The sequence below is a fragment of the Amblyomma mixtum genome, chromosome 6, assembly GCF_055824585.1.
Source record: "Amblyomma mixtum isolate Tamu chromosome 6, ASM5582458v1, whole genome shotgun sequence".
Lineage (NCBI taxonomy): Eukaryota > Metazoa > Arthropoda > Arachnida > Ixodida > Ixodidae > Amblyomma > Amblyomma mixtum.
Window position 1 is genome coordinate 80,231,052 of NC_143017.1, and position 23,855 is coordinate 80,254,906.

Below are 23,855 nucleotides of genomic sequence, written 5' to 3' on the forward strand. Positions count from 1 at the left end.
TATCCTCTGCTAAACTCGCGAAGTATACAGCCGAAAAGTCCTCCGTGATCACCGTTTTGAAGTTAATGGCGATGCAGCCTATCCTCTGCTAAACTCGCGAAGTATACAGCCGAAAAGTCCTCCGTGATCACCGTTTTGAAGTTAATGGCGATGCAGCCTATCCTCTGCTAAACTCGCGAAGTATACAGCCGAAAAGTCCTCCGTGATCACCGTTTTGAAGTTAATGGCGATGCAGCCTATCCTCTGCTAAACTCGCGAAGTATACAGCCGAAAAGTCCTCCGTGATCACCGTTTTGAAGTTAATGGCGATGCAGCCTATCCTCTGCTAAACTCGCGAAGTATACAGCCGAAAAGTCCTCCGTGATCACCGTTTTGAAGTTAATGGCGATGCAGCCTATCCTCTGCTAAACTCGCGAAGTATACAGCCGAAAAGTCCTCCGTGATCACCGTTTTGAAGTTAATGGCGATGCAGCCTATCCTCTGCTAAACTCGCGAAGTATACAGCCGAAAAGTCCTCCGTGATCACCGTTTTGAAGTTAATGGCGATGCAGCCTATCCTCTGCTAAACTCGCGAAGTATACAGCCGAAAAGTCCTCCGTGATCACCGTTTTGAAGTTAATGGCGATGCAGCCTATCCTCTGCTAAACTCGCGAAGTATACAGCCGAAAAGTCCTCCGTGATCACCGTTTTGAAGTTAATGGCGATGCAGCCTATCCTCTGCTAAACTCGCGAAGTATACAGCCGAAAAGTCCTCCGTGATCACCGTTTTGAATTTAATGGCGATGCAGCCTATCCTCTGCTAAACTCGCGAAGTATACAGCCGAAAAGTCCTCAGGAAGCCTCCGAGGAAAAAGAAGGCAAGGAAAACATGCCCTTCACTCTCGAGAGCCTCTTGATAACAGCGCCCGTAAAAACCTAGTGCGCAGTTCGTTCAAACACCGCGCCATTGATGCCGAGAGCGCTTTGTGGCTAGTATCATCATCAGCACCCTTATTTATTTACAAACGTCAAAATTTAGTACACCACAGAAAACCTGGGTGTTTTTCATTTCGTTTTCTTTTTTTTATTCCGCGCTCATTCGCAACGGTCATTCACAGCAGGTTCAAGCAATAACCAGTCATCATTCTGGCTTCAGAAAGCGCGGAGCCTCATATGTTATACTGCTCATTACTCTGCCGCTGCGAACAAAGTCTCAGTTTCAAAACACATCTGTAGCTACACTTACTGCCTTAGTGCATCAATCAGCGAAACCTGCTTTTGCTTTGGCATGGCGATTTAGCGCTGCAGTTGACCGTAAAATATACATCGTCAACCGTAAGAGAAAGCCCAACCGTGCATGCTCTTGCGAAACAGCAAAATCTTACCTGGGCACCTGTTGCCTCTCTCTATTAACTTTCTTGCCTTCCCTCTCCCTCTTTTTTACTTCACTTTGACACATGCAATACATCTTAATTGCATTGTATTTATTTAAATTAAAAAAATTCACCAATTAATTCAGGTCTTACGGGCGACGCTGTAGGCTTCATTGCATAATGCAGGGCCATATCACTAAATCAAAGCTGACAGCTTTCGCTGTAGAAAAGGAGCTCCAGGGTATTAATTAGCCTATCGATTAAGATCCGTGATCGCACTTTCCTGGACGAGGCTCTTGCATTTTATTTATTTAAATTTTAAAAATTCACTAATTAATTCAGGTCTTACGGGCGACGCTGTAGGCTTCATTGCAGAATGCAGGGCCATATCACTAAATCAAAGCTGACAGCTTTAGCTGTAGAAAAGGAGATCCAGGGTTTTAATTAGCCTATTGATTAAGATCCGTGATCGCACTTTCCTCAACAAGGCTCTTAGTAAATTCGGCGACGGTCATCTGGCGTCGAGCAAAATACGTTACGATACATTTTACTGCGCACAGCTGAACGATGACATGAAAACATGGCGGGTCGGAGTTCAACACATGTTACAATTCAAGGCCCGCTCTCGACGTTGAGGAAATGGATTGAGGAACAAACAGATTCAATATTGGCGCCAGAAAAACAGCAACACACTGCCTTTGTATATGTAGGGGCCGAGGGCTCGTCAAGCCTTGCTGGCTTTTTTCCTCGGCCCTTTTCATCGTTGTGATGAATAAATCTCTATTATTATAAATCTCTATTCAGATTACCATGTTCTGAATGGCACGTTCTCTATGCAAGCTCCCAGGCAGCAAGACTATCGGGCAGGTAGCCACCCCGCGGCATGTTCGAGCTCTCCAAGCACGGTCGAGTGTCTGCAGCCTCGTAGGAAAAGGGGTGCGTGACTCACTCACCTCAGCTATCTGAGCGAGAGAGACGCACGTGGACGTACAAGGACGCACAGTCGTGTCCGCGTAAAAGGCTTGCGCGGCGTATTTACATAGACTGGGCAAATGCGCTAGAAAAAAAGAGGACGTTTTTTTTTGCGCATACAAGGCGCCAAGATGATTCTGCTTATTGGCAAAGCCATGGGAAGACGACTCGACGGGATCGTGCTATCATCACCTTGTTTTGCGGTGCATTGCGGACGCACTTGGCGAAAAATGTGCATGGTTGCCGAGAGGACGTCTACTAGGCGAGTTAAAGAATTCGACCAAGTGCCTAGGCAAACTTCAATTCCTCTACTTGGAGGTTTTTCAGCGTACTGGGGACTGGCAGGTAAGAATGCTTTTCAGAATTCTGAATAGCGACCGCTTTTATGCATGTGTTTTGGTACTCATTCTTAAGTTTTTGAGGTTTAACTTGGGTGACCGTTTGAGCTCTTTCGTAAAAAGTTATGATAATTGCTGTGTGGTCGTACTCAATAGTGTAAATTGTGCTTCCATGTTTAATAACAAGAAACGTTTTGTGCGGTGCAGCTCGAGGGGTAAAAACATAGGATCTCCGCATAGCGAGCTCAGCTCAGACAAGTGAGAAGGGCTTATTTCGGTGCATTAGCTTTGAGACCTGCCTATATGCCATCTGAACAAGCAGCCGGTAAGATTTAGGTAGTCTTATCTTAATTTAGGGGTCCTTAGCGGTAAGCACGCTAAGAATATCTTACTGGGTTTACAGTGGTGTTGGCGTCATAGAACTTTGTATACTGAGGAAACCGCGTTTATTTCTTCATTATATTAATAACAATACCAAGGCGACCCGTGCGACGGGCCACCTCGGTATATTTAAAAATATTAAGACCGTAGAATTTCAAGTTAAATTAAATGGTTTTAACTCCCAAATCGAGGCTTTGGCTATGCACTGTAGTGGACAGCTCCGAACTAATTTCGACGAACAGCGTTTCTTTAGCCCTTTCAGCCCTAGCCTCTTATATGGGGACAAACATACAGTATTTCTTAAGTCTTATATTAATGAAGGTCATAAATTTATGAAGTGAAATCGTAAATAAAACTTCATCTTTTTGATATGGGCTCCATTTTCCCATCTTTCGCGATTTTTTTGTTGTCGTTCAAAACGACGAGGGAGACGGTTCGCGATGGAAATCAAGGGCGCCATTTGATGTTCATTTCTATGGTTTTTGTTCCTTAGCTACTTGGGCGTGCTGACCGTTTTGTAAATTTTGCAAAGTTTACTGGAGACGATAACCTATGCGAAATCTCTTTGCCGTGAAAATTATTCTAGACATACTGCACGACTGTTTACATGTCCCCATTAGAACATGCCAGGTCGTGGAGCTTAGCCTGCCGCGCAAGTGAAGCTATGAAAGGCCTACTCATAACACTGTTGGCTGACATAGTTTAAAAAGGAAAACTTCACGCTTCGGTGTGATTTCACAGAAGCAGAATTTGCATAACCTGCAGAATTAGTAGACGATATAGAGATAGAGAAAGTGGAGTACAAGTGGGCGAAAATTCGCTGGTAGAAGTAGCAAAAGAAAAAGGAGTCGAAAACTGGTCTCGCTCGCGCTCAGCGCAGGTGTAGTAAACGTACTGGTAACAAGTTAGCATAACCTGTAACTCCAGAAGTATCAGAAAACGACCAGGTTCTACGTTGGACCCAGAGAAAATACAAAACCTTTTGTTAGCGGTCAACGGAGGCCGATGTTGAGTATGAGGAAACCCACTACTTTCTATTACCGGCCACGGAGCAAAAAAATCACAACCTGGTGGCTTTAGTGGAACACTGAGGATCAACTGGAATAATGGATATACAGATTCGAGCTTGATCAAGTGAAAAAAGACTCGTAGGTGTTGTGCAATGTAAATATTTGTACGCCGAGAAGCATGGACAAAACACGATGTGCCGAGTACTTACTCACTGCTACCACAGGACCTTGACTTCCTCGTATGAGGACGTGGTCCCATTATTCAGCCCCCGGGCATGCGGGCGATATCTTAATGCTTTTTCAGTTACATGGGTGATAAAGAAGCTGAATAAGCCAATAATAAATTCCAGGATTCTATAAAAAAATTGAGACCTGAAAGGGTTAACATGCCCTGCCACACTACTGTATAGGGTATCTTGCATTTTGACCAGTGATGTCCAAGTAAGCATTCAAACATTTCCTGAAATGGACCGATTGGTCCTTATTTCTGGCCTTTTAGTCTCTGCAGCAGTTTGATAACAGCACGAATTTGGAAAATAAACTAGAAAATTTATGTTTTAAAATTCTCTGAAAACGAAAGGTGGTTTGGGTTTTAGGTTTAAGGGTTTTAACATCCCAAAGTGACTCTGTCTTTGAGGGACGCTGTAGTGAAGGGCTTCGGAAATTTCATACACATGGTGTTCTTTAACGTGCTATGATATCGCACAGTACACGGGCCTCTAGAATTCGGCCTCCATGAAAATACGACCGCCGCAGCCGGGATCGAAGCCGCATCTTTCGGGTGAGCAGCCGAGCGCCATAACCACTGAGCCACCGCGCTGGCAAAAGAAAAAAAAAACAAAGAAGAATCCCTGTGCGCTAAATTGTATCTTATAATTACCTGAAAACTCGAAATTTTCTACAATGGTACATCCCCGGTTCCGCCGACATCGCAACACAGTCGTCGTCGGTGGCATTGAACCCGCGTCCGATAAGGCCACGTGCCAGCCGCGATGTACGACGAAGGTTATCGGAGAAGTCATCAAGAAAACATCCTACCAGTATCTAGTGCGACGTTACGAGGTGTTCCGTTGCCGCTTATCTCCGTTAGGTTGGAACGCATTGCAGGGTAATCAACTGTTGAGTGTGTGCAAAGGCCTTTGCTTATTGACTTTCATGAGATATAGTGAAGAGTGTCTTAAACTTTCTTTTGTTCGCGCTTTTCTGACAGGAGATCGCAGCATCCAAGAAGCGTGCAAGGCCGGCCTCAAACTGTATGGCAGTTATGGCCCCATTGTGGTTGAGAAGCTTCCCGGACGTTACTCTCTCGTGCACTTGTTCAGCGCGAAAGATTTTCAAACCGTTTTCCAAGAAGAGGGCCGAGCCCCTTTTCGCATAGGAATGGCTGCCATGAAGCATTACCGGGATCAAACGTCTGAGATGTACACTGACGCAAGCTTACTGCACAAGTACGTAATTTTTTATTTATGACATTAGCGCACTGGTGTATTCTTAAGAATTAACGATGTGTACGATGTCTCTGAAACGAAACCACAAATACATGAATACTACTTTCGACCTGGTGTACTGCTTCTGATTACTCATAATTAAAGGTGAATTCGACCCTCTCTGCAAGGACACTGTTTCGACCACTTTCTGATCTGCTTGGTGTAGTATTACATGCCCTGTATAGAAATAATGAAGCCGTGAAGGTTTCTGTGTTTCGCGAAAATTTCATTATGTCCTTGTTTTTCTGAGCACATTCACGATGTTGCAACTGTCAGCTTCAGTGAGGGAAAAGGAACACTCCATGATTCAGGTAAGGGAGTAATTACTCATTGACGTCCACCCGAGCGCAGCCATACGGCTACAAAGGAAAGCTATACAGCTTTCTCAGAAACTTCGTAGTTAAAGAAAAATTCTTCTTTTTTTTCTTTAACTACGAAGTTTCTGAGAAAGCTGTATAGCTTTCCTTTGTAGCCGTACGGCTGCGCTCGGGTGGACGTCAATGAGTAATTACTCCGTTATTAGAAACCTACTCCACCTTGGGGGATTCCCCTAAACATTTGGTAAATCCATGATTCAGGATTTATAACTATATCAAAGTTCGACTCAATGCGCCTCTGCCACATAACACAGCTTTCGTTCGGTTATGTTACCCTCGTCAATGTAAAATACAACTTTTAGGAAACAATAAATGGACAGAATAGGTCAGCTTCATTTTCTGTGAAAACACATCAAGCTTCGCACAAAAATCCCCATGCGCATTCTTGCTAATATTGGAAAATATTGACCTGCTATTAGACGGCTGGATTGCACTCCACTAAAACGGTTTCACGAGCGCAAATTTGCAAAGACACCACTCCTGGTGGTCTACGGGGTGACGTCACATAGTCGCCCATAAAAGGCATTAAGAACTGCCTCTCCTTCCTAATTAACTACATGTCGGGAAAATACTGCAAACGGTAAGTTCGGGAAAATGGAACGCATTTGCTTATGACGAACGTGTCAGCGGCCTCTGATTCGTTGACGTCGTTTTGCTGCCGAGAGACTCAGACATGCAATTGCAGCAGCAGATAACGGATATATCTAGGCATAGCCTCTTATATTAGGTTATCCGCTCCAGATCCTCTGTTCCACTTTTCTTACTACCATTCTGGGATGCGAGCGCAGCTTGCGAGCGAACTGCGAGGTGTTCAGCAGAGAGGGCTTTTCCAGCGCGCTCATTGTTGCCTGTTGCTGGTTCCCGCGCATTTAGAATGTTTTCTCTGTCCTGCGGTGCAGGCTAATGGCCTCGTGGGGTCCTAGCATACAGTACTAACAAAAAATGTTAAAAGACGGTATATGCTTTTGTGGGTAAAGAGCATATATGGAAGAATAATTTACTGTCTGCGTCACCCTTGGATCTAGCGATCGAGCGGATAGTACCAGTGAATGAACACTGAAATCAGATAGTAGCCGATGGCTTTCGGCCATTGTGAAGATATTATTCTCTAAGGTACTATTAAAGTAATGTTCAACAGTCTCGCAATAAGGGAACAGGATTTCACAATTGGTAGCGAGGTGCTGGAAGTGGTAAGAGTGGTCTACTTAGGGCTGGCAGTGGCCGCTGATCCGCATCAGGATAGAGAAATAACTTCAAGAATAACAATGGGGTTGCACATATATGGTAGGCTCTCTAAGATCATGAATAGTAGTCCACCAATATCCCTCAAGAGAAAAGTCTACAACAGCTGTATCTTACCGATGCTCACCTATGAGGCAGAAACGTGGAGGTTAACGAAAAGGGTTCAACTGCAGTTAAGGACAACGCAGCGAGCGAGCCACAGAAAGAAAAATGATAGGTGTGACGTTAAGAGATTGGAAGCGAGCGCAGTGGGTGAGGGAACAAACGCGTGTTAATGTCATCCTAGTCGAAATCAAGGGGAAGAAATGGGCTTGGGCAGGGCATGTAATGCGTAGGCAAGATAACGGCTGGTCCTTAAAGGTAACGGAGTGGATTCCAAGAGAAGGGAAACGTAGCAGGGGGCGGCAGAAAGTTAGATGGGTGTACGAGATTAAGAAGTTTGCGGGGATACAGTGGCCGCAGCTGGCAAAGGACAGCGTTAATTGGAGAGTCATGGGAGATTGGTTTGGTTTGGTTTGGTTTATGGGGTTTAACGACCCAAAGCGACTAAGGCTATAAGAGACGCCGTAGTGGAGGGCTCCGGAAATTTCGACCACCTGGGGTTCTTTAACGTGCACTGACATCGCACAGTACACGGGCGTCTAGAATTTCTCCTCCAAAGAAATTCTAGCCGCCGCGGCCGGGATCGAACCCGCGTCTTTTGGGTCAGCAGCCGAGCACCATAACCGCTGAGCCACCGCGGCGGCAGTCATGGGAGAGCCTTTGCTCCGCAGTGCGTGTAGTAAGGCTGATGATGATGATGATGAAAGCGCGCGCAGCAAAGAAAAGCTGGGATCGTTCCGCTAAAATAAACCAAACCTACGGGGGGCGTAGTCTAAAATGCGAGCGCCTGCCTAATCACAGCGAGTGCCAAATTTTTGTGCTAGTTTCAGCGCTCGCCGCATGAGGCGCTCGCATCCCAGACTACAAGGTCGACGGTCGGCATCCTTTTATCTCGGCTCCGATGACCAGGCTTGGAAAAATTTAGGAGGTTGGGACCTAGGTAAGCAAAGTGACTTGCTGCTAATTCTTGCGTACTCTATTCTGTTTTAACGAAAGATAAGTCTTGACTTCCGAACTGCCTGAGTCGGCGACCTTGGTAAAAACCATGAAAAATGTATGTTTTGTGTAGAAGCCGAAAAAAAATAAAGAAAGAACGCGATGGCAATAGCACGCAGGTGCTATTGAGAAACTGGGAAGAAAACGTGGCCCCAGATTTAAAATATAACCGTTGCATGAACAATGGGAATAGTATCTTGGAACGAGCCCGTCGAACTGCTGCGTTAACCCAGAGCATATATCATCGATAATGCTTTAATATCACTTATCGTCTGGGATGGTGCATACTTTACTTCTTTGCTATAATATCAACTCTTTAATGATTTTCTACTGACGCCTACGCACAGTACGACTGATTCAAGCTGTTGTGATATGAAGGCAATCTCTGCTCCACCGGTCCTTTGGTTCTGTTCGTTGATATGAAGCCGCGCCGCTTTTCAATGGAAAGCTTCTTAACATCAGAAGACATACCCAACAAGTAGGAAACAGTAACAAAACGTAGCAAACTCTCGTTAAAGGAAGAAGTTCGATGCCTTTAAAAGGACACTAAAGGCGAAAGCTGAGTCACGCAGGACTTATAGCGTATGCCTACATCATAGAAAATGCGTCATTTTTGCCGAAAATAACAATTTTATCAGCAAGAAAATTGCGCAAAAGCGAGGTACACATGGCGCCGCCACTGGAAGGTCCGTGCAGCGGAGGTGAGTGACGTATTCATTTCGCCGTCTATTTCGCCGTCTCGATGGGCAATTACCGTCGAAATACGAGGAAAGCAGCGCAGCAATCTTAGCTGGCAGTGCGAAGGGTCTCATAATTCAAACAACGCAAAGCAGACGACGGAGAGAAAGGCCAAAGCGGACCTGAAGATCTTACAGGGAGAAGTCTAAAAGGTGCTGCACAGCAAGCCAAAACAAATGAAGAAAGAAGGAAACGAACGCAAGTTCATGGTGTTATAGGTCAGATGACCGGATAGAAAAAAAAAAATGTGGGCATAGCACTTGATGCACACAGTAGTTCACCAGTACTCGTTTATATTTCCACACTCTGTGCCAGGTGAACGAAAACGTAAACGTGAATGGCAAGAGAGTGGTTGGGTTAGCAATTGTACTGGTCTGAAGGAGTTGTAAGGTATACGGCTACCGCTGAGAGGTCTTTGTCTTCTACCTAGCGTTGGTTATAATGATGTCACTAGTTTTCACTCTTTAACTGTACTGTTTTATTCTTATTGTTGCATGGCGCCAAAATTCCAACCAAGGAGAGCAGTGGTACAGGGTTCGATCCGCTGGGAAGCCGCACATACTCCGAAACAGCGCCATCATGTCATACATCGAGGACATCGACTCGGTTGCTGGTGATGCCGTCAGTCTGATCGAAAATTCCACAAACGACAAAGAAGAAGTTGACGACTGCTTCCACCTCATGCGCCGATGGGTCTTAGAGAGTGAGTGGAAACGACTGAGACATCGAGTGAACTTTTAACTATCTTTAGAATTTCGGGTACCTACCTGCGCCTTCTAGCTGGCGACCTGACCGCAAGTGCATCAAGCGAGATGATGTTGTAACTTCCCTGGTTCCTGTCTACAAGTCGTTAGACATACACTAAATCTTCGGTTATTGCACTCATTGGCTGATTAACTGATGGATGACTGGCTGATTGATCAGTTTGTCGGTGGATGTATTTAGATTGTTTGATAGTTTGTTTGTTTGTTTGTTTGTTTGTTTGTTTGCTTGTTTGTTTGTTATGTCTGCGGAGTAAAATACTTAGCTTCTGCCACTAACGTCAATCGATGATCCCGAGCAGAGGTGGATTTCACCTAACCACGCATACATTAGACCATGCGTGCAATGCGCAGCTTATGTCAGATTTGGGCGTAGTTCAGCAATGAAAGAATTTACGGCACCTCTGAAACTCATGGGCTTAGTAGCTGTCAATACGAGAGCTTTACTTCCTCTCCAGGAGTGTTTATTTGCAGGGGGGCCGTAAATGCCCGGCTATATGGTTCAAACGCGAGCACTATATGGACCGGTGACTTCTGAAAAAATCTTCAACCCTCGCTTCTTCCCCTCTCTCTCTCTGCTTCTTTCGTCAGACTCCTCACCCTTTCCTCACAGCGTAATTAAGCTTTCCACCGAGAGTGAAACAGTTGCTGCGCCTTTCCTTTCCTCATAGCCTTCCTTCTTCCCCCAACCTTTTATAGATCCAGGTGTTTCATTAAAATGGCCTGAATAGCATCTTGGTGCTCGCGTTCCCAAATGCATACTAGCCAGCTTTAAAATTTTAAAATTTAAGACACCAAGACAGACTGCGTGTCTTAAAGCGGTTGTATGCTTGAACCTCTGAACGCACGCTCGTTTTTTATTACCTTCCACAGACATCACTCTCCTCTCAGTCGGTATTCGGCTGGGGGCCCTCAACGCTCCTTACACGCCCCCGTGGGTTGAGAGCGAAGCCATCTTAGAAGACACAATGGTGAGCATGGACTCCTTGCAAGCACTTTGCAACCGCTTCCCATACTACCGCTACTTCCCGACACCAGTTTGGAGAAGATTTGTGCGGGCCATGGACGACTTCACAGTGTAAGATCAACCTTTCACTACAGTAGTCGCATATCATATCTTGTTGTTGCTGTGCAGATGCACTTAACTGTTTGATAAGAAGATTTGGCCTTGTGTAGCTCTTCTACGTCCCAGAAATCAGAAATGGATGTGCACACGTGCTTCAAGCAGTGTTTTCTTATATCACTGAGACTTCACTACGGCCGAAGAAGATTGCGCTACCCAGATAAAGGAGTAGAAGTGCCTCGCTACAACGTTAGAAACCAACATTTGTAATAGATAGAACGTGGTCAACTGCTGAATTTTTCGGTTTCCGCACTAAATCGTCGAGGCAGGAATTACGACGGGATCAGTGCGGGCCTCTCGCTCAGATCTTTGCCGGACCGGTTCGGCTGCAAGCATTTCTGCGCACTCTGGCCAATCGCAGCGGCTGCGTACGAAGCAGCTTGGCTTGCTGAACCGGCGGCCATTTCTCCTCCGACCGGACATAAAGGAGACTAAGCCGCGCATGTTATCGGGGCGAACCGAGTCGACTGGCGTTCACGTGTAGAGAGCGGGAGAGCTTCCTGTGCTGCTGTCTGGGTGTTTATTGTCAGGCGCCCCAGAGGCGAGCACGCCAACCTTAGAATATTCGCGCGATGGTTTTCGTACGTTTCTTTCTTTTTTTCTCATACCGTTGATAGCCTCCTTACAATGTTAAGCGCGCCCAAGCTGGAAAGTTCGCTCGCAGCGCTGACGTCTTCAGGGAAAATTTTTATGTTTTCACCGCAGTTCTGGCTGATAACATTAACGGCTAGTGGGCGGGATATTGGTGCTCAAAAGTCTTAAATCATTCTAAGTCGGGCGTCGGCGCGACCATATAGGCTCCTTAAAGAGCGGATAGTCTCAGAGGAAGATTCAGAGCAATCACGATAGCTGGTTCAAAGGAGATAAAGGTGTCCTCACGGCTATAGTTATAGAGCGTCGTACGTAGCAGGTAGGGTGTGTAATATTTTTGCTGCGCTGATAAATTAGCCTATCTCTCCGGTTGCCTTTGTATTTTTGCCCTCTGACGAAATGGCGCGTGGCAAAGGCCATAGATTGGCCCGGATTCGGTGCAGACCTAAAACGAGATGGTATGGCTGCGCGCCGTCAACTAGACGGGTACTGGAAAGACGGTTGAGGAAGCCAGGAAGGATTGTAAGAATATTGAATTAGAGACTGAAACGTTGAGAGTTAGAATTACAAAATAAGAGACGAAATTTTAAAAGAAAGGTGGAGTAATAAAGGAACCTCTCAGTTTCAATGCAAAACTAAAAATAAACGCGCACATTTTTTCTAGGGCAAGATTTCTGACATTCGTATGCATGGATAGTGACTCTGTGGCGGTCTCGCCGTCGTAGTGACGGTCTCGCCCGCATGCCCCATTCTGCAGGAAAAATGTAGATAATTACAAATAAATCTAATAACCTGGCGACTCCAGCACGTCCACCCTACGACCACTCTACCTTGTATCCCCCCCCCCTCTCTTGCGGATAACACCAAACACGGCATAAGAAATCGAGCCTCAACTTCTAAAGTAGACCGCGATGCAGAGTACCCTTCCCCTCATGCACGAATTCTCTCATTAATCCATGGAGTACTGTGCCTATTTGCGTTTCTTCGGTGAGCTAAGCGGTAGTCACAATGATGCCCGGCGTCATCACTGCGTGAATCATTTCGCGAACAGCCGCCGCGGTGGCTCAGTGGTTATGGTGCTCGGCTGCTGACCCGAAAGACGCGGGTTCGATCCCGGCCGCGGCGGTTGAATTTCTTTGGAGGAGAAATTCGAGGCCCGTGTACTGTGCGATGTGAGTGCACGTTAAAGAACCCCAGGTGGTCGAAACTTCCGGAGCCCTCCACTACGGCGTCTCTCATAGCCTTAGTCGCTTTGGGACGTTAAACCCCATAAACCAACCAACCTCATTTCGCGAACAAACTAACGCTAATCGCTAGCCGCAGCGACTCAAATTCTTTGCCTTTTCTTGCGATTCTTATCAGTGTTTTTATTCTGCTAGTTAGGCGTGTTATTTGTACCGTTAGTTGCATAATGATGGTAATTTTTCCTAAAATGTTCTGAGAATTTGCGGTTTGTTTATAGTTAGAGTTACTGTGGGTTTAACATTCAGAAAAATTTAAGGGGTAAAAACGTGTCAGAAAATAGCCTTCATCTTGTATGAATTGCTTTAAAAATAAAATGAAGCACACTGTTCAGCATGATTTCTTCTCTCAAGATATAGTCAACATGTTTCATCTTAAATTTCTGCGTAAAACTAGCGTACCGGCTCATTATGCCGTCGAAAGAGAGTACAAGACTTCGGTCGGCGCATAGCCCACCGGCAATTATATGCCACAATGCTTAGTATAGCAGATCGAACAGAGAAACTCTTTCTAACGACCAGACATGCTTCCTGTTCTTCTGAAAGAGCACATGAGAGAGGTGCAGCCACACGCGGCCTGCGTTGTACCTTGTCTGTCTCTTTGAGCGCCTGGGCTAAATTCTGGAAACTTAGGGCGTGTTTATAGAAGAGCGGATTGAGTGGCGTAGAGCGGTTCTTAGTCAGGGACCATCGAGCCATGTAGACAGGCGCTAGCTTTCGGGAAGCCGCGAACCCCCGAAGCAGTGAGGTTGCTTAACGAAGGGTTGCTTAACGAGTAAGCTTGGGTAGCTGTTTCGCATTGTTCAATATAAACTTCTGTTGCTGCTTCCCAGTGAGCTGTCCGTCTACCGTCCGCAAGTGGTTGTGTGGCCACCGGGTCCTCGCCAGATTGACGTGTACCCCAAGAAGCGAGGCGAAGAAGAACCTAAGCTTACTGTGTGGAATATTGCTGGCATTCTACATATGGTGATTTATAGTATGGTTGTTGCGGAGTACAAAAAAGGGCGCCTACTAAGAGTCACTAAAATCAGAAGAGTGAAAGAGATATGAGTGTAATTTGTTAATCCCAAAAGTTAAAAACGATTCTACTTTTTTATATCCAGAATAGAGTATGCGTTCATTATTTGAGAGCATTAATTTAGCGAATAAATGCAGTAACTGCTGCGATTTTTTCTCTTTTGTTAGTATGTGGGGAGGAGAAGTCCTTACAGCTTTTTTTTCTACAAGCGTGGGGTGACTGTGCAATGCTTCTTGGTTTCCAGGCGAGTAACCAGGCTCATCAGCGAAGCAGCATCCAGTTTTCCGAATGCCAAGCAACGCGAGCCACGTACAATTTTAGAGCACCTCCTTGCTGACAACAAGCTGGACTTTTCAGACATAGTGACCTTAACCAGAGACCTCATTTTGGGAGGCATCGAAACTGTGAGTGAGCCATTCACAATTTCTATTTCTGACGACCACAGCTAGTGAAATAAAACTACGAAAACATGAGTAAGCCAGTAGCTCACAGAAACCCTCTTGAATGGACGTTGCTCCTGTGCTGAAGGAATAATCACATCAAACAATTTACAGCAGTATCTGTTGAGAAAACAAGCGCCGTGGTTCATAACATGGTCGCGCTAAAACTTCCGAGTTTACACAACCAGTGGCAGAACAGAATCAGATACGTATCGCACCACGTGATTGTAATTCACCGCTGCAGGATCACCCACCTAGCGAGATGACTATACTGGCTTTCTTCTTCACTTTGCGAGAATTTTGCGAATATTGGTCAGTTCGTCGGAAGGAACGCATGGTGCATCTGCATTTGTTGCCACAGAACTACTGCTTCGCCGGTAACAGGCACGTAATTGGTAACGGACACGTGTCCAGCACTACTGATGCACTTCGTCAATAGCCAAATAACCAAAGCGAACACGTGCTAAGTTATCTCTATAATATAGCTGGATGAGTCTGCTCATTACAAGTTTATTGTTTCCTCACTGCGATAGCTAACAGCCCGGTCAGCGTTGTCCACGGTTCAAAAGCAACCACAGACAACCATATACAACCATAGACTGCGTTGTTTGCCACCGCCAGCTGTTTTCCTCAGAGGTGATCGCTTTTCGCAACACTGGCTTGTCCAGAAGACCCATCATTCTCTGATCAAGCAATTCTTTGGCATAGCGCCCATCACACGTCTGCTCACCTGACCACGAAGGCGTACTTGTCCGAAAGCCTCACCTTGCGCCCCGCGGTTCATGTGCACACCTCCAATTCTTATTTTGCACCTCAATGTCGCTAATTTACTGGTTGCTTCGAAGCAGCATTAACGCAGGAGAAGCTATAAATGACATCATGGCAAGGCAGTGATTGCTAGTTGGTTTTTATATATATATTTTTTTCACTTTTGGTGTCATCTTCGATGTATTAGGTACAGGTGCCATTATTGCCCAAAAGTTGTTTTCCAGTTGCACGGCGCGTAAAAAGTGAACATTCCGCCGGATTTGCCATCGCTTGCTATAGGCAAAAAAACTTAGCAAAAAAATTCCCACCTGCACTAATATTTTCACTTGGCTTCGGAACCACATGAGCGTCTTGTGAACTAAGAAGTCGTTTTCTGTGCACATGGTTAGTAAACAGGTCAAGATCTAAACGGTCTTCCACAATTTTCGAGCTAGTATTGAAGCAACCTAGCTAATGTTAAGCCTCATATTGCAGTGATAAAAATGCTCTCTCTTTTAGCAAGTGAACTGATGCCCCCTTACAGACTGCTTCAGTTGCCACGGCCTGCCTGCTCGATTTTGCGAAGTATCCTGAGGTGCAGGAAAAAGCTCGCAATGAAGTCGTTGCTGTTCTCAGACAAGACGGTAGTACCATTCAGCCCGAACACGTTGACCGTTTACCCTACATCAACGCATGCATCAAAGAGACCATGCGGTAAGTGGTAACCAGCTATATCTTTGTCGGTCGGGCTTGCGAGCCTTTAGGTACGAGGTGCCTTGAAATAATGTCAGCCCTTTTGTTCAAATATTTTAATCCGTCATCGTACAGCACTGTCCTCTGCTGCGTTGTCAGCTTCGCGGCCAATGTCTTAAATAAAACTTTTAAACTTCTTCATTTGTACTTTCAAGATGTAATGGTCGATGTATGTTGGCGCTTCCTGGATTGAGAATACTAGCTGGCGCTGCTTAATTTGCAAAACAAGAATTATGACTTAACGCTTTGGTAGCACGAAAATTAAAAAAAAAACAAAGCTTCAGAGATAAACAAGTATTTTTATTCTGTTGGGATTGAAAACATATTGAGACAGCAAGCTTTGTCTGGGTGTGCACATTTGCGCTCGCTGCGTTAATACGATTGTAACTCCGTGTTCGTATTTGGGGTGATGGCGATGACCGCTTAGCGCTGCTTAACCCCCATCTTTGACTTCACAGTGAACTCTACGCTTTGTTTTTTACTCAGATGTGCCGAAAGGGTGTCGAAAAAAGAAAGCGGGGACTATGTTTTCGTTACCTCCTTTTTTTCTCTTCATGCAACAGGTTGAGTCCAGCAGCTATAGGCATCTCTCGAAAGCTACAGCAGGACATGGTGTTGTCAGGCTACCTTATTCCCGCTAAGGTAGGTGCATACCTGGTTATAAAACAGGCCGTTGGACATGCCGTCATCATGGATCAGAACAAACCGAGCCTAGTGAGCTGAATTCAGCTTTAAATGGTCTCAGATGCGCAAGAAGATTGATATTGTAAATAAGAGTAAGTGAAGAAAAAGGATTATAGGAGCAATTATGATGAAGCAACATTAGCCTGTGCTCTCTCGTGCTCTGAATAAACATGCAAAAGCATAGAGGAGCAGTAGCTTCCGACAGTTCACGAGCGCAGACGGTATGCGACTGCTCTCACCTGTGAAGACCATGTTGACGGTTTCTTCATAAACGCTACCTTGAAAGGAATGCTCAAAACCTGTGTTCATGGCGCAGTTTTCTCGGGTTCTTGTGCACTTCGTTAAAAGCCTAGATCACAGTTTTACACAGAAGTAGTATTAAAGGAATTACACCCCTCGTGGCTTCTTTTCATACTGCGAAAATATAGGCTGAGCAATTCTAGCATAGTTTTCACAATACTAAAACTAATCAAGATCAAAAACCGCGGTATCATCTGCCGTTAATGAAAATGATGACTTCAATACAACGATCTCTCGAATCCTCCGCTGTTGTATACATCTAGGCCGAAGCATTCGATCTAAAAGCGATTACGGAGAAAAAAATAAAACGCTATAAAAATGTTCCCGTCCAGCGCGCTGCGTTGACTGTGTATTTGAAGTTCTTTTGGCATTGCTATGTTCGTAGCCCATTATTGAAAGTAATTTCATCGCAAATGCGTGTTATTCGGGCTAAGGTACAGAGAGCACTAAAGAAATATTATTTATCTATTTCTTTCAGTGCACATGTCCTTGCAGTGTGAATGGAAACCAAGCCTGAGTATTCATTTAATGATGTCTCATTTAGGCACACTTTTCTCTTATTTCGAACTAATTTTCCACTTGGCGCATGAAATCCAATAGCCGTTTTCACCTTCAGTATAAATTAAAGAAAAATTTGTCTTTCACCTCACGCTAGTTGTTTCGTGCTATACTGCAGGGATCTGTAAATCAAACTCAAACTAGTAAATGTGCTTGTGACATCGCACCTTCTTAATTACAATTTTGCTCAACCGCAGACTACTGTGTTCCTGCACAACCTTGAGGCGAGCAGATTACCCGAGCACTTCAGTGAACCGGACACTTTTTTACCTGAGCGATGGATTGCGACTGAAAAGAAGTGCGAAGGATGGGTCCACAACTCGCTTGCCTCCTTACCCTTCGGGTCTGGCAGGAGGTCCTGTATTGGTCGGCGGATAGCCGAGCTCGAGCTGACCACTCTTCTGGCAAAGGTATCTAAAAATGCCATTCTTGACGCGTGAAATCTCTCATCGTGCATAAAACTGATAAGTCCATTGCTTATCGACCACTGCTTCACGGCCGCTTTCAGCTTTAGTGAGGGGAGCTACTGCTTCAGTAGACTACACTTAATAACGCAATAGAGATTTTGGAGCCGACACTTAGCCGACTAACTTGGTCGGCCATAAGTATAAAATGGAAAAGAAGGAAAAAACTTTTTTAGATTGCTGAGACGTTATGAACGAGCTTATGTCAAATGTATCGTCCTGTACTTTTTAGCTTCGGTGTAGTTTCGATGTTTGCCCTGCAGGTTTGACTCAAACTACCTTGCGTTCTAAAGCTGTGGCTACTGTCAACCACACTGTTCCGAAAACAGAATGAGATTTCCTATTCTTGATTATGGCAATTAATGTTATAAGTTCTAGGTAACCGAATAAATTATATTAGCAGGAGGGTAACTAACTGCTCTGTTTAGGTATTGTAAGTAAAATCTGCGGGAAGCCATTCATTGCATGACATTTGGTTGTTCTTTGAGAGTTTCTCGCATCTGCTTGCTTCTCAATTCAAATTAAGTTTCTCGTATGTGCCTGTCAAACCCCTTGCGCCTGGACAAACAGCCTTTTCAAGTCCACTGTAGCCCCCATCACACCCTCTCAATTCGCTAAGTTTCGTATTTCGTTTCGCTAAGTTGTCATACTTCTTTGTCACATTTTTTTTTTCTTGCAAGTGGATCCGATTAATTCTTTTTACTATTCTCTTATTATGTCACCTCTTGCTATGTCACCTATCCGAGCCCCCATGCCTGGAAAACAATTTTTATGCGTAGCATATTGCAATCACTCAGTTCAGCCCTTGGGCGCGGCCGGGCAGCCACCAAACCACGTGACGTGACGTGACGTGGTTTGGTGACGTCACGTCACAACCACGTGAAAAAGAAAAAAAAAAAGAAAAAAAGGACGGCTGAGCATGGTGGCGATTGCCACCGCCCCGTTTCAAAGAGGGCGCTCCTATCCATCCATCCATCCATCCATCCATACGTCACGGAGGAAAAGCTGCTGAGAAAATCGAGTGCCGCCAAGCAATACCTCGCGCAAAAAGACCGCGCAATACGCAACGCATTCTTGGCTTAACCAAGCTAAGCCTGGGCATCTTTTTTTTCCACTTCACGTTCATCATCTCAGCACCCTCCCCAATTCACATCCTCATACCCTTCACAGGTGCTTCCTCCTCGAACCAAAGGCCCTATTTAACCCACGGTCGGGAGGGGGCAAAATGGAGACAGGGAAATTGTTCTATGCACTTGCAGAAGAGAGGGAAGACGAAGAGAGGCTGCCAGGAGATGGGTTGCTGGTGCTGAAGTGGAGATAGGAATCTCCTTTCCTTTTCGCGCTCGAGCAATAGCTGGGTCACTAGCGAAAAAGCCGTTACGTGTCCTACTGCAGCCTGGTCCGCGGCAGCTGCAGACACATGGAAAGGACGAAATCCGTGCATGCCAGCTGCAACTAATTGGAACAGAGCGTAACCTGCCAGCTGCAGCCGAGTGGAAAGCAGGCAAATCGGTTTCGTGGCAGCTGTAGCCAAGTTCAAAGGCAGAAACCGCATCGCTCCAGCTGCAGCTTACATTGTCTGCAAAACTGTCATTAGTAACGCATACGACGTTTCCATACATATTGTGCTAGCGCACCTACATCGCATCTGCCTTAACGAAGTAAACCGCGGTTAATTTTGTTCTCTAGATTACCCCCAGAAACTGATAATGCATATTATGTTTTCAAAGCGTAAAGATTTGCTCACAGGATGGTCGTTTGAACGTATTTTAAGCTTGAAATCAATTGTAAAGTATTGCAAGGTCTTGAAATCCTTCATACACGAACACAAAATATGTGCCTTCTTCGTTTTACGTCGAATGAAACTAACGAGTGACTGCTTTTTTGTCTTCATTTTCATGACCAGATCCTGCAGAAATACAAAGTTGAGCACCACTACCCGGACGTTGAGTTTTACGAAAGGTTTTTCGCCGTTCCAAATGAACCGGTTAGGCTACGCTTCAGGAAACTGGATCTGTCCACATAGTATTTGAACCGGTTACGCCGACATCAGCAAGTTGAACATGTGTTTTGACCTTTGATCCCACAAGGACGTATACGGTGGGGCGTTTCTAGGTTAACCTTGATGTTTAATGCGATAATCCCCACAACTGGCCAAATACTCAGCGGGCTCCTTCATTCCTACGCTGCTCTTCCATGTCACACCTACCTGAAGACTGTTCGGTTACACATCCGGAGCGCTGCCGCCAACACCTTCATTGACATCACTGCCTTCTTCATCGAGCAAGAGGAATGCTTCAGCATAATTTTAACAATTAATTTCCACAATAAAGTCATTACTCGGTTTTTAAAGTCTTTAAAGTTTTTACGTAGAATGATAAGGTCATTCACAATAAGTAAGTACATTTTCATTACCAGTGAATATAACGATGTGCTTTGTTTGTTTCTTCTTGAGTCAAATGAGACTTGGTGCTGCGCGTTACCAGTAAGACACTGTTGTTTGGCAATTGCTCGATGTGAAGCTTAAGACCTCAATTACCCATCACATCATGTCGCAATGGCTTAAATGTGCAAAAGTTGTCGCAAGCAGCTGAGTTTGTCAATCAATGTCAGGGCGCCTTTGGAGCCACGAGAATGGTGAGAATGCTTTACCTGCAGCGCCAACGGTGTAAGCACGTTTTTGTTTTCTTGGGGCACGAGAGAAATAACAGATGATTTTTAAGCGGAAATTCATATGTTAAACGGCAGCTTAGAGGTTCATTGGGTGAAGCAGTGCAGCTAGCATTTTGTTACTATATAACAAATGCTTACTTTTTCCGTTTTGCAGAGACACTTTTTCAGGAGGCAAACGTTAGAATTCCATCGCGTACGCTGATAGCCAGCCATACGAACTGGTTATTGCGTTGCCCTCCACTTTCCCTTCGTTTACACAGCCTCCACAGTGTGTGATACCTGCTATCAATGTCGTTGATGCTTTACATTTACAACCGAGTAATTTCGATGCCCCTAAATTTTGTTTAGTTCTTTTAGCATTCAGATAAAGATGGCATTAGGTTCCGGCTCATCACCTAGTCGCCCAACTAAACCAATCGAAGTTTGCCATAATATTTTACGCTGCCTGTTTCCATCATGGCTTACATGCGCAGCGCATCATTTCTCCTTCCGCTGTTCGCCGGCTTGCGATTCCAGACTTGAAGGCAGACCAGTGTATCAATTAGTCCGACGAAAAATTGAATTCAAATTCAAAGAAGTAATAGATGAATGTGATAACCTGGATGAATACGTGCGCCTCTGGAGAGGCCGCATAAACGAAGAGCAACGTAAGTATGCCCAAACTGCACACAGTAATATCCTACTGCATTTATTTTGAAGCACCTCGTTGAAGTAGGCATAGTCCGGATTAGACTCCAAGCCTCTTATTGGAAAGCCAGAATCCGGACAGCCGTGCTCAGGCTGTTGCCATTTATATAACCCCACTGCTATGCTCATCTGCGCTCAGCACATAGACGAGAAGTTCCTGCCCCTGGAGGAAAGGCAAGGCTGGTTCAGCAGCAATACCCTACGGTGTGCGTCACGCGAACTGAGACGCTGCGGCGCAGGCGCAAAGATTCAGCTGCATGTGCCGCCGAAGTGATTAGGCGTCAGAGGGAAGGAAAGGCCCCAAAAGTAAAGAAGGCTTTGACTAGGAATGCAGGGAAGACTGATATTGAGAATAGTTGCTCAGTATGCATAGTGATACCACGTTTACGAACATAAAATAATTCAATAATTTGTCAGGTGTACTAAAACCCTCCAGTTGTTTAACAGCGTCCTATATTTTATATGCGAAAGAAACACGCATACTTAGCGAACAAAACTTTCGTGGAATTGTCTGTTGCAGTCATGCACAGTTTCGACAGTTTAGGCAAAGTATCCACAATAGTCCGGCGTGAAATCTTGATCACAAATCCTGAAGAAGCTTACGATTTTTTTTCTAAAATAATTCAAGTTGCTGATAATAAATGGATTGCATTTAAGAACTTTAATTTTACACCCAGAGATAACACGTCATTAATGACCAAGAAAAGTCTGAAAGAAGCACATATCAAACACAACTTATACGAGTGCTGTTTTGAAACTAAAAGCAACGAGCCATTAAAATTATTCAAGATTTAGCGAACTAAAGTTAATAGTCTCCTGCGTTCTGAAAGAAAGCATTATATGCATAACTTCTTCTTTAATAACGCAGTCAATCTATCTGATCCAGTCTAGAATCTACACAACCAAATCTTCAATCGGAATACTTACGACCACATGAAACTGAAAAAGATCTCTTGAAATGAAATGGCAATATCAGGTACGCAGCTGCCATATTCGTTTAATGAAAATTTCTTGTTCTGCCTGTAATGCACATGATCCTAAATCCTCTTGTTAATTAAGTGAATGAGCTTGATATACTGCTTTTTTAGCTCCAACTTAAGCGAACAGAATTAATTGTGCTCACCTCACTATCAAAAAATTATAATGTAATGGTGTGGAACGGTCAGTTATTCGACTGGTTAAGACCTACTAGAACTTTTATGACCAGAGTAAGAACTTGTATTAAGTCATGTTTTTCTTCTAGCAAAACATTCCCGAAAAAAAGAGTAGAAATCGCTGCATTAAGGATTGTTCACAGATGAGAATGAAGACAAGTTGTCAATGTATCTATTGATTTCTGTACGGCCATTTTTCTCTAAACGATTCAAGAGGCTAATACATTGTCGTATGTATGATAGCTAGGAATAAACTGATTATACCTAGGCCGTTCGCTTCTTGAAAGCATCTTGATAATAGCACGAAAGGAGATCATACTGAAATCATCTGAGCGCAAAATGGACACATTAGGCTTAGTTAATGAATACACAAAAGCCTTTCCTCACGGCAATCACTTCATGCTCTTGGAAAAATTTACTTACAATGGCTCTTGTAGCTCGTTATTTGCATTGCTACAAGCTTAAATTGAGCACCATCAGCAACAAGTTGTCGCAAGTTTCGCGCAGCAGTGCCCCAGGGTAGCACCCTGAGGTGGGGCTTACAGTTACGGTTTACATTGGGAATCCACTTGAGTACAACAAGTCAGCTCGAAGATGGTGAGCTCCTCCTAATGCGCCTCCAGTTTCTTTTTCCTTCCTTCGGCTTTCGTAGGCAGTGTGTGACATTTCCTCCTTCACAGACGAAGCATCTGCTAGTCAAGCAAGGTCCCGGGAAAGAAGTGCTTCACTAGAGCGACAAGCGCGACTTGGGTTTTCCTAGAGCGGTGACCTCGTTTAGATTGGCGATAATCCACCCACTTCAGGTCGCTGATGCGAACAAGCACAATGAACGGGCCTCGATATTGGGACATAAGTTCCTGGAACAAAGGCTGAGGAAAGGCATCCACGGCCACTTTCAACGGGGCCATTTGTCTGAGGGTGGTACAGCGTCGAGTGACAAAAATGCAAGTGCAAAAGTGAAGTTCATCCACAGCCCCTGCTGTAAACTGGCGCCCGCGGTCACGGCAATAGCGTCAGGAGGCTCTTGCCGGAGGACAACATGAAAAGCACCGGTGTCGGTTGCAACGGCGGCTGTTGCACGTTGATGCGTGAGGTGATCGACGCATAAAAATGAACCCCCGGTTACATTTGAAAAGCGGTGAAACGTGTATAGGAGGTCAGTACCCACTTGCTGATATAGTTGTTGCCTTGGAGGTGTCATGGGATGCACGCGACTCAGTGGAGAACTTGAAAGTTTGAACAACTGACATTGCAAGTCACTAGACACGTAACGCTGACTCGTGTAAGGCGTTTTGGACAGTAGAAGGGTTCCGTAGCGCGGTACGGTTATTGTCCTGGCAAATCTCAAGTGCGACTTGACTTCATTGTACATTACGCGTAGAACAACAGAATATACACTTTGGATGGAAGACGATGGAAACCGGGGTCGTTCCACGGTATCTCCCGGAACGACGAAGGAGATTGTGGAGGCGTTTCATATTCATGCCTGGTAAAGCGCCTTGATAATAGAAAGTACCGGCACTCGCCTCCGCGCGGCGCTTTCCTCCTCGCTTCTCCTCGCACGCCGGCTCCCAACGCTGCACACGGCACGCTTTTTCGGCCAGGTTTCCCGTAGGCCATTCGCAGCTTGAATGCTGGCGCTTGCTTTCGGGCTGGCTGGCCGCCT

At 45.1% G+C, this 23,855-nt stretch overlaps 1 protein-coding gene across 1 annotated transcript; it reads left to right on the forward strand.

The window, feature by feature from the left end:
* Positions 1-2,292: 2,292 nt before the first annotated feature.
* Positions 2,293-17,666, forward strand: LOC149339503 (putative cytochrome P450 49a1). Its single transcript, XM_089550494.1, has 8 exons — positions 2,293-2,669; positions 5,264-5,498; positions 9,505-9,698; positions 10,630-10,834; positions 13,974-14,133; positions 15,461-15,630; positions 16,233-16,311; positions 17,409-17,666. The coding sequence occupies exons 1-8, from the start codon at positions 2,456-2,458 to the stop codon at positions 17,649-17,651; spliced, it is 1,500 nt and encodes a 499-aa protein (XP_089406620.1). The 5' UTR covers positions 2,293-2,455; the 3' UTR covers positions 17,652-17,666.
* The last annotated feature ends 6,189 nt before the right edge of the window (positions 17,667-23,855 follow it).

Bases quoted from the DNA above. Each gene is read 5' to 3' on its own strand.
- LOC149339503 (XM_089550494.1), top strand. From the start codon at position 2,456: ATGATTCTGCTTATTGGCAAAGCCATGGGAAGACGACTCGACGGGATC. The intron at 2,670-5,263 runs GTAAGAATGCTT...CTTTTCTGACAG, and splicing joins AGCGTACTGGGGACTGGCAG to GAGATCGCAGCATCCAAGAA. The intron at 16,312-17,408 runs GTAGGTGCATAC...GCTCAACCGCAG, and splicing joins GCTACCTTATTCCCGCTAAG to ACTACTGTGTTCCTGCACAA.